Source organism: Arachis hypogaea, chromosome 11, assembly GCF_003086295.3.
Source record: "Arachis hypogaea cultivar Tifrunner chromosome 11, arahy.Tifrunner.gnm2.J5K5, whole genome shotgun sequence".
Classification (NCBI taxonomy): Eukaryota; Viridiplantae; Streptophyta; class Magnoliopsida; order Fabales; family Fabaceae; genus Arachis; species Arachis hypogaea.
This window is the reverse complement of record NC_092046.1, coordinates 146,749,918-146,760,086: the sequence shown is the minus strand read 5'-3', so window position 1 is coordinate 146,760,086 and position 10,169 is coordinate 146,749,918. Positions and strand designations below refer to the sequence as shown.

At 35.2% G+C, this 10,169-nt stretch overlaps 3 protein-coding genes across 4 annotated transcripts in view; all 3 read right to left on the bottom strand.

Annotated features, from left to right (window-relative positions):
• Window positions 1–1,089, bottom strand: part of LOC140176287 (transmembrane 9 superfamily member 10-like) — a 2,342-nt gene extending 1,253 nt beyond the window's left edge. The window contains exons 1-3 of the mRNA XM_072206232.1: window positions 842–1,089; window positions 351–515; window positions 148–255 (exon numbers count right to left, since the gene is read on the bottom strand). Of these exons, the coding sequence (XP_072062333.1) occupies window positions 148–255; window positions 351–515; window positions 842–961 (393 nt within the window). The 5' untranslated portion in view covers window positions 962–1,089. The remainder of the gene's footprint in view (window positions 1–147; window positions 256–350; window positions 516–841) is intronic.
• A 380-nt stretch (window positions 1,090–1,469) lies between these two features.
• Window positions 1,470–4,273, bottom strand: LOC112723433 (uncharacterized). The gene is made up of 7 exons (XM_025774814.3): window positions 3,692–4,273; window positions 3,300–3,341; window positions 2,880–2,962; window positions 2,696–2,797; window positions 2,377–2,591; window positions 2,143–2,237; window positions 1,470–2,049 (listed from the first exon to the last, which is right to left on the bottom strand). Exons 1-7 carry the CDS (start codon window positions 3,831–3,833, stop codon window positions 1,796–1,798), a joined length of 933 nt encoding a protein of 310 aa, XP_025630599.1. The 5' UTR covers window positions 3,834–4,273; the 3' UTR covers window positions 1,470–1,795.
• Window positions 4,274–5,432: 1,159 nt separating this feature from the next.
• LOC112723432 (neutral leucine aminopeptidase, chloroplastic) lies at window positions 5,433–9,736 on the bottom strand. Of its 2 annotated transcripts, XM_072207983.1 has the most exons (11): window positions 9,544–9,736; window positions 9,283–9,415; window positions 8,611–9,025; window positions 8,330–8,524; window positions 7,991–8,216; window positions 7,496–7,622; window positions 7,095–7,190; window positions 6,615–6,692; window positions 6,258–6,318; window positions 5,885–6,072; window positions 5,433–5,785 (listed from the first exon to the last, which is right to left on the bottom strand). In XM_072207983.1, the coding sequence occupies exons 2-11, from the start codon at window positions 9,352–9,354 to the stop codon at window positions 5,651–5,653; spliced, it is 1,593 nt and encodes a 530-aa protein (XP_072064084.1). In that variant the 5' UTR covers window positions 9,355–9,415; window positions 9,544–9,736; the 3' UTR covers window positions 5,433–5,650. The 2 variants fall into 2 exon arrangements, with proteins under 2 accessions (XP_072064084.1, XP_025630598.1); XM_025774813.3 differs by lacking the exon at window positions 9,544–9,736 and having other exon boundaries at window positions 9,283–9,532.
• Between the last annotated feature and the right edge of the window lie 433 nt (window positions 9,737–10,169).

The following is a 10,169-nucleotide window of genomic DNA, read 5'->3' as shown; positions in this document are numbered from 1 at the left end:
GGAAGATTCATCGGGAAATGATATTCCTCTAACCAAGGGAAGATTGTCCAAAATCCTGCAAGAATGCAAGGAAAGTTATCTATCATCTTGTAACAAAGACATAAATGAAATAAAGTTTGATCATGATTAGGCAATCAGTGTCCTCACATGTTCACAGATATCATCCTCTATCTTTTCCTTGAATTCTTTGGCTGTTTTCGTGTCGAGAACTATACGACACACAATCTTGCATTTCTGTGGTTCTCTCATCCTAAACTGAAAGCATAAAAAAATTGTTTCAATGCTTTACTAGTTGAATATGGTAAACAAACGATTGAAAGTTACAAGCTGTGCAACCATACTTGACCAACCAGATAGGGAGAGTTTTGAATGAGTTCACCCTGAATAACTTCCCCAAGTGTCTCTGCAGAGTCAACAACCTGATCTGGATGACAATAAGGCAGTGAGTAGTAAGAGTACGGAAGATGTGTTTTTGTGGAAGTCAGTTCCTTCACTTTCACCATCAATGGATCACCCTGCCACCAATGATATCAATATCATGATTAAGAAAAATTATCACCATTTCTTTGACAAGTTTGGATGCTTTGTAAGATAGAATGGAAATGATTCTTAAATAGCCATGAACAATTCAGAACTTCTTCATATGTATTGAAAATTTAAAGCATTGATGCACTACAATAGTACAAGAATATCCAAAGTCAACAAAGGTAGAGAGACCTATAAAATAAGACTACCTAAGATTCATCTGACCCAAGATTCACCGAAGAGAAAATGAATTAATAATTGTTGAAAAGAATACAAATTTGAAGATCCAAACTCCAAAGAAAAGAAAGGGAGTAACCTTGTGGAAGTCTTGAGGTGCAACATCAAAGAGGTAAAAACATGAAGCATGGTAAGCAAAGAGCAGAACAAAAGTGCAGAGTGAGATGCATAGTTGAGGAAGGAGAGTTCCTCTTGCCATTGTTACCAACACCTCTGTCTATGGTTCTGTGATTATTATTACTCACTTAATCACAAGACTTCCAAGTCAAAGTCAACAACTCAACATCCAATAATAATATTCATGTGATTAGCTGTGGGAACACGTCTATTAAACTATACTCAAATAGAAATTGGACAACCAAGGATACAAGAATAAAAATTTGATGTTGACTTGGATGTCTATGATCTCATTTTTTATTTTTTAAAGTTCTGATTATGTTTTTTTTTTTAAAAAATATGTAACATAACTCATTAAAAGAATGTTAAAACATGTCTCTAGATAAAAAAATTTTATTTAAATTTCACCACAAAGGAATAATCTGTGATATTTGTCATTATCTCATTGAGTGAGGCACCGTTCAAGTGTGCAAACACTACTTCCACCTTCCATGTTTGATTCCTTTATGTAATTTATCAAGTGATATCCAAAAGTTTTAACTTGTTACTCATAATCTTTAGCAGTTATTAGCAACACAGCACCCCCTCAATGTCAAAGATCATCAATAATAAATATCATATGTTTCTTATGTGGTATTTCAAAGTACATCTTGAGAAAGAAATAGCATGAACCACTTAAGTTGACAAGAAAATTGAACTTTGCACAATACATTATCCTCACTTGGAGGCAGATTTCAGCCGACAAATGCTGCTCATAATGATTTGTTTTGTCCACATTTTTCAGAGGTCCATAAAGTATACTTCAATATCGCAACCCCGGCAATATAACTACAAGACATATTCATGGGGGGTTGTAGCTACAAGGACGAAAAGAGGCGCAGCCGGTGGGAATCCAGGTATAGAAAGAAGCCAAGTTTTAGTTATCCTCTTGTACAGGCGATTCTAGCATCCTTACGGTGCGAGGAAGCATGAACTCAGCAAATATGGGAAAATGAGAAGATGGATAGTACCCATCAATATTATCATTCACCACCTCACATGAAACAGGAATCAGAGATCTACCTCTGAAAAGGATCCAATCAATGTGAAGATCCTGCGTCTGGCGATCCCAGCAGAGGCAGAGTGCTCTTAATATTAACTTGAGGAATTCAAGTGCTCCCTGTTTGTCACCTGACAGCACAAGATAACACCAATTAACATACTAATTTTACAGCCATATCATTCTCCTATAACTGAATGGAAGTGTAAAAACACATACAGTACCCTTGAATCCATGATAAGTGCGGATTAGAGAAACATTTTTCCTTACACGGGCGCTAGGCCATGCGTCCCTCATATCCCCAACTACACCATGCTCTCTGCACTCATTAAGAGTAAACAAACATGAATGAATGAATGAATGCAAAGATAGTTGCACCATGCATTGCTGGAAAGATGAACTCAAGCTAACAATAGTAATATGGTAAGAACTTGAAAACTTGCATAATAAGACAATACCTAGATCTTCCAAGAAGAAAGCGTCCGGTAGTTGATTCTTTTTGTGTATTAAATCCTCCACAGTACACAACTGGGAGACTAGGTGGTAAGGATGCAATGTGCTGCCATGTGAGTAAGGCACTTCGCCGACGGGCACGAGGACTGAACTGATCCATGTTTGTATTTACTATCTGAAATGAGAATCCTGGTGGCTCAACTCCTTTAAGTTGAAATGTGTGGACATAATGTCAAAGAACCAAATGTTTCAAAGATTTCTCAACATGAGTAAACTGAAGTTTGAATAAAAAGTAATAATTTATTTTCAGAATAACAAGGATATAGCCCATGTTGCAATGCAAGGAACTTCAGAACCCCATGACATGCTTCCAGGTACAGATGGAGACTCAGACAACCAAAATGTTCCACCTTCCAGAAGCTCTACCTACATTTGAGAAGATAAAAGAATCAGTTCTCCAGCCAGTTGAATTGAAAAAAATAAATAAATAAAGTTAATGAACTCATACCTTTTCCTTATCATAGAAGATGGTACAATGTTCATCTGTAGTGTCTTGGGGCCCCTTCCGAGATATCCCAAACTGATCATAACCTTTGTAATTTTTTTAGAAGCAGAGTAATGATATCAAGAACAAAATTCAGGTCTCATCTGGTCTCAATTATAAAGTTTTCTCATCTTGTTATTTTAGCAGATTTCATATGGCATTACTGATAACAGCTCTTATTGAGAAATTTCTCTTCATATCCATTATCATATAATACAATTTATTAACAATGCATAGGCCATATGGCCCATGGGCTATGGCACATACATTTCTGTTTATGTCAAAATTAATATAGAAAATTATGGTGACCAGATTACACATGGAGTAAATCTGAGAACTTATAAAATAAAGATTTCATAAGCTGAAGAGAACTCATTCAAATACCTGGCAAACCCTGTTGAAGAAAGTCCAATTGTGTCTTCACTCCTGATTCCAGATGCAAAATCAAAACAGACAAGGGGATCAAAATCAATAAACTGGGGAGAAAACTAATCAAAATACATTATTTATATACAAATAAAGCAAGCAGATCAACAATCTTCAAGTAGGCAAAGAGCAATAATGCTGAAGCAAAGCAGAAATCTTCAAATCAAAGCATCAATATTGAAAGCATTTGCACTTATGTAGTTATGTTAGCAAATGATAGATATCAAAAGGCAGCTTCATCCACAAGGATCCACCAAAACCCAGATCAAATCACAGTAAAAGGAAGCATTTTTAGGCAACCCAGATGAAAAGATAAGACCCACAAAAGGAACACAGGTAGAAGTAAGAACCTTGCTGGGTACAAAGGATGATGGGAGAGTAACTTGTGATTACACTAATACATAAGTCCCTCCTCTTCTCCCACGAATTGGGACTATCTTCTGCTTGATCATCATGCAGATTGAAGGTCATCACAGTCAAAGAAACACTCATTCTTTTCTCTCTCTCTCTCTCTTTTTTCACTTCACTTTCTCTGTATGACTCTGTGTTCTCCTCTATTTAGTTCAATAGTTATTGGATTGAAATCAAAATGAAAAAGGAAGGAATCAAAAGAGAGAACCCACAAAAGGACAGGTTGTCGTCGTTCTATTATATATTTTACTGTTTGTCTGTCATGGTTACAGACAGTCATAGATGGAGGCAAGCTTTCAGCAAATAACACGCCCCAAAAAAAAAGGAATTATTTTTTTCTTTTTTTATGGGCCCTTTTTTCTGCTGTTTATTTGGTTTGGTGTGAAAGAGAGGAAAAGAGAAGAGAAGAGAGAGGTTTGTGTGTGAAAGTTTGAAGTGCAAGTGAAAGGAGACTTAAACTAAACTGTAAGTGAAGTATATCTAAGGAAGCAACATGGTCCAAGGTTTTACATAAGGAAGCTGTTTCTCACTTTCTGTTCTCTTAGCTTTTGATTTTTTTTTGGTTCCGTGGTATCTTCAACCGGACATACCAAAGACTAATCATTCGTAAATTGGAGTTCTATTTAATAGTTTGTTATTGACCGCGAAATTCAAATCCTGATACTTATTTAAAAAGACCAATGAACTAACTTTTAGACTAATCCAAACGAGTTCTCTTCACTTTTGTTAATGTTCCATAAAATAGCGTTCACTATACTATGGTTTCCCAATTTGTAAAAAATATAACAAGAAGATTAGAAAAAGCTTCATTTGAAAATTTTCATTTAGTGTGAATTTTCTTAAAAATCATTATGGATCGAATATTTGTGTTGAATCTATAATAACGCCTATCTTATTAATTCCAGTTCTACTGTGATAATAATCCGTACTTGATATAATCAAATGAATTTTTCAATTAAAGTAAATTCATTTTTGGGTTCATAAAGCTTAATTAGGTGATAATAGTGTGTAGGTATTTTTCTTATCTAAATAATTACCCTTATAGGTTCTTTGTTGGTGGATCAAAAATTAAAAGGGAAAGAAAAAGAAAATTAGAGAGCTAACTACAACATTTCATCTAATATTTACTAGGGTGAAATATACTTATTAGATCTTAACGGTTTGCCGTCTTTGCCCATTTTAATGTAAGAGAGTCTTTGCCCATTTTAATGTAAGAGAACTTGCTTGTATTTATATCTGTGAAGTTATAATTTTTTAAATTTATTAAATTTCTTAATTTTGTGAAATAATAATGAATTAATGATGCATTAGCAAGTTTTAACCTTCATTGTTAGTTCAATTTTAAAGGAATGTGTTGTTACTTTGTTAGTATACCAAAACTGGCAAATATAAAAGAAATGTAAAAGACATTAAATAAACAAAAAAACCTAAGAGTATTCCTTTTTCCTTTATTTATCTTTCCTTTATTTTATTTTATTTTTTAGTTTTTTTTTTATCAAATGCAGTACAGGGCTAGGGATTCAGTCTAAGTCTAATGACAGAGCAAAGTTACTTCCCTTATTTCAAAGTACTGCACATGGTGCTGTTTATGGCATATGCATAATGCACCAATTTCACTTGAGGACACTGTAATGGAGATGTAAGAATCACAAATGGCCGGTAGGAAAAATAAAACCAAACTGCCAAGAAACTAATGGAATTCTGAACTAAGTCAAAAACAGAAAAAAAGTTTGAATACAATGAAATATGCCTCCTCCTCTGACCCCCTTTTACATTCCCCCTAAATACCTTATTCATAAAACCAAACCCATTGAACCAAGAACACCACAAGATGCATTTATCTCATCCTCTCTAATTCACTCACCATATAACAAGATTTGAAGATATCAATTATCAGTTCACTTTTGAGAGGCATTTTTCAAAACCCATTCTACTAAAGTAGCAACACCGAATCCTGTTGCTGAACGTTTCTTCTCGTTCCATACCGGACCGGCCAAGTCGATATGCATCCATTGAACCTTTTCATCAACAAACTGCAAAATAGCAGTTGTTGGTAGCAATTTCCCAATAAGTTTATGGAGTAATATTAAGAGAATAACAAGATTCTATATGATTAGACACATCATACATACCTGTTTTAGGAAAAGGGCGGCAGTAATAGCACCGCCTTGTCGACCACCAGTGTTAACCATATCAGCGACTCCTGATTTCATCGACTCCCAGTAACTATCTTCTAATGGCATCCTCCATAGTTTCTCCCCACTCACCTCAGAGGCTTCAACAACTTCTTTTGCCAGCTCATCACTGGGTGTAAAGATACCTTCAAAAGCAACAGTTGAAATAGTATCAGATGAATTCTTGCCCCAAAATAACATGGCGCTTTCAATGCCAACTAAAAATTTGACCTTTTTATGGTTTCCACTAGCAACTCTTGATATAGGATCAATAAGAAAATAAAGCAAACCCATACATACACAATATAATGGTACTTTAGATCAAAATTACCTGCAATTGAGGGTCCAAGAGCAACCACACATGCCCCAGTTAAAGTTGCCAGGTCAACAATCTGAAGAATAGTTGATCAACCTGTTAGCACAATTCTAAAACCAAAGTATACACATATACTTAAGGAATTGCAATTGTATACTCCAAATAATTGAGTATTTGAGCAACTGAGCTTACATACAAGTTAGAAAAAGCTTCTAATGTTTTCTCTAACTCTTATTAGAGAAAATAATAAATAACCAAATCTACCAAACCGATGAATATTAAGCAGACCATCCAGTTGGGGCAATTAACCTAATCTGTATGAATCATGGGGAGATTATAGGGATAGAAAGAGGTAAATGCAGAGTTTCATACCTTCTCAACACCTTGGTTACAAGCATATACCAGAGCATCTGCCAAGGTAAGCCTACCCTCCGCATCAGTGTTGTTAACCTACAAAAGAAACCCAACATCAAATTCTTAGTAAATTATCTCAAATGGTAATATTATAATAAACAAATAATAAAAACTACTACACATGTTTAATTATATTGATCCTAGAGGCCAAAATCTCTAATCATTGATTTCCAGTTTTACACATATTTATTTGTACCAAATATTTCTACAATAGGTTTGCTATACGATAATTCAAGTGACCAATACATTGCATCCAAATATTAAAATTAAACATTCAAGAAGCACCAAAAATGTTCTCAATATAAGAAATATATGATTTCTGGAGGGAAAAGATGAGAAGACTGCAATGTAATGGTTGAAACAGGATCAAAATGTAACAAATGCTACGTTCCAATAACGTGTACAGTAAGTTGTGATTATAACCGAATAAACCCTCACCTCTATAGTCTTTCCATTTGAAGCTGTGACAATGTCTCCAGGCCTCATACCTTTTCCACTAATCATATTCTCACAAGCTGCAACTACAAAATGAACCTGCATATGCAGGACTTTAAATTTGGGCATAGCATGAATTATTAATCATAATTAGCAATTGTACCACAAAATGCAGTAACTCACAATATTCACCAGCAACTCCAAACTAAACATTCCAAAAGAAACTAGAATGAAATTTCATATGCAATATGGAATGCAATAGAAAACTCGATAGTGTTAAATAAGAAATGAGATAAAAAAAATTCCTTTAGTTTTGTACAAATGAAACTATGTGCAAATCAATCAATTGAATTTCATTCTTTACAAAGGGGAAAAATTCATGAACAATGACATAAATTACTGACCTCAACTCCAAGAGGTTTGATTTGACCAAGAGCTTTCGCTGCACCCAAAACGGCAGCTGAACCACCCATATCAAATTTCATGAGTTCAATTGAACAGCCAGGTCCAGTCTTGATGTTGTAGCCACCACTAATAACACACAGATGAAGAAATATGGTATGTAAGAGCAAGGAAAAGTATAAACTGCTTCGTGAAATCCAATAAGAAATACATGGCAGAATTTCACAAGAAACACTATACATTTATCCAATGATTTCTATGCCATGCTGGTAAATTGACAATCCAATTAGAAAGAAGAGAACGAAGAAATATTGGACACCCCATATCATAGATTTATCTTGTAGTAATGACATTAACATCATAACTAACTCAAATTACTTGACACCATGATCAAAACCATGGATAACACACTAGGGAACATCACATATCAGATTCAACACTCTCTTCCACTTATACATTAAAAAATAAAAAATAAAGAAGATAAAAGTTATTTATACCTGTCAAAAGTCAAACCCTTTCCAACCAATGCCAACTTGACATTGACAGTTCCACTTGGAGGTTTATAACATAGATGGATAAAATGTGGAGGATTTTCTGATGCTGCAGCAACACCCAGATAGGATCCCATTTTCAATTCCTTACATTGTTCAGCATTCAATATTTTAGCAGTAAAAACATCACTATATTCAGAAGCAATCTTTGATGCCTCTTCTGCCAACACCCCTGAGGTAACCATCATAAAGCACTTGTTAGAGAACTCCTTCACTGATGAATTACAGCAATGAAACAATGAAAACTACAGAACACACACACAAGAACAATAGTTTCAAACGAACCTGGTGTGAGCACATTAGCAGGAGAATTTACAAGCTCCCTTCCAAAAATTATACCGGAGGAAACATCTCCTGCATACTTAAGTTTCTTCTCCAATTCAGGTCCAGTTCCAAGGCCGATAATGTCAACTGAGCTAAGCGCTGATTTCTTTGATTCCGACTTGTACCTGTTATCCTCAAATATTCCCAGCGCAGTCCCTGGCAAAGTTGAAGACCGCACATCAAGTATAGATATCAATTTCATAAGATCATTACATACAACTATAATAACACATATAGCATACCAGTGGCGATTGCATAAGCAGTGCTGAGCTTTGTTTCTTTAGAAAGTCCTTCAGAAGAGGCGAGAACAACGGCGACATTGCTTGCTTGAGCAGACTTTGCAGCAGCTGCAACAGCCTCACCAAAAGTCTTAAAAGCTGCGGTAGTGGAAGTGGACTGTCCAAGCCCAATCAAGCCAATCCTCTTCGACCCAAGGCCGGTAATTCTAAGAACCGTTGATTGGCCAGCTTTGCCTGAGAAATCCTCTTCAGAGGACGCTTCAGCTAACAAACCACCCAACTTGGAGTCAATCTTTTTCAAAATCGGATTCTCAAATCCCGATTTCCCATCCTTAGCCAAGTCTTTCTCAGTAACACCCACTGCAAGGATGTCTCCGTTCCATTCAGTGACATCAACCTCCTTAGCAGCAAAAGAGATCTTTCCAGGAATTTTCACAAACACATAACAGGCATATTTCAGTTTCCAGAATCACACAAATAAACAGGCACAACAACAACATCAAAATCCAAATTCAAATCCAATCAGGCATAGCATCAAAACCACAACATCCATTACAAAATAACAATAATCTAAAATCAAACCCCACAACGAGAAAACCCCAAAGTCATAAACTTTAACCGGCATCAGTGAAAAAACAAAACACGGGCAGGGTAGATTTTAGGTAAAAAAGGAACCTTGGGGGAATCGGTGTTGGAAGGGTGAGTAAGGCCGAGAGTGGCAGTGGCGCGAGCGAGAGTGTGAGCCATGTGCTTGGTGTGGTTGGAACGCAGAGGAAGCGGTGCAGCGAAAGAGAAACGAGAAGTGATTCTGGTGAGAAAGAGAGAAGACGAAGATACAGTTGAGAAAGAAAGAAGGAGTGTGCTGGCAATGGCTGCCATTTGATTCTATCTTATTTATTTATATTTATAATAATTATTAATAATAATGACACTCACTCTCACATTTCTTCTTCCAAACCAAAAATACCGATGCAGGTGGGGATTGGGTTCCCTTTCATGCGCGTAAGTGTAACTGTTTGGTTCACTCACTCACTTTTGTGTATTTAGGGATTGGGATTTGGAATTTTCCACATCATAAACTTTTCAGCTTAGTGCATTTTGTGTCATGGAAAATCTTGATTTGTACACTACTAGTCATTTATTTTGTTATTGTATGCATAAATATGTAAAAATAAGGTATAAGATTTGATGAAAAAGAAGACAAAATTATTTAGATAAACTACTTTTCAATAACTTCCGTATTGACGATAGAAATTAAACCTCTAAAATCCTAACTTATTTAGATTATTTTTTTTATTTCTTTAAATTATTACTAACTTAAACGCCAAAATATTTTTGGAGAGAGATAGCAATGAGAACTAAATTGAGTTGGTCTAGTAGTTAACTCATTAGTCTATTTAGTGTGTGTTTGGATTACAGTTTGCAAATGTGAGTTTGCATAAAATTGATTTTGCAAACTTGATTTTGATCAAAAGTAGGTTTGTGTTAAAGTGATTTATGTTTGGTAATTTTTGTATCAAAATGGATTATAGTAAAATAAATGTTGTTTGATTTATACCATT

Excerpts from the sequence above, each read along its gene's own strand:
- LOC112723432 (XM_025774813.3), bottom strand. The coding sequence starts at position 9,486 with ATGGCAGCCATTGCCAGCACACTCCTTCTTTCTTTCTCAACTGTATCT. Across the intron at positions 8,525-8,610 it reads TGCTTATGCAATCGCCACTG|GGACTGCGCTGGGAATATTT; the intron begins GTATGCTATATG and ends CAACTTTGCCAG. Across the intron at positions 6,693-7,094 it reads CAAATGGAAAGACTATAGAG|GTTAACAACACTGATGCGGA; the intron begins GTGAGGGTTTAT and ends TTTCTTTTGTAG.
- LOC112723433 (XM_025774814.3), bottom strand. The coding sequence starts at position 3,833 with ATGAGTGTTTCTTTGACTGTGATGACCTTCAATCTGCATGATGATCAA. Across the intron at positions 2,238-2,376 it reads TTTCTTCTTGGAAGATCTAG|AGAGCATGGTGTAGTTGGGG; the intron begins GTATTGTCTTAT and ends TAATGAGTGCAG. Across the intron at positions 2,050-2,142 it reads CACTTATCATGGATTCAAGG|GTGACAAACAGGGAGCACTT; the intron begins GTACTGTATGTG and ends TTGTGCTGTCAG.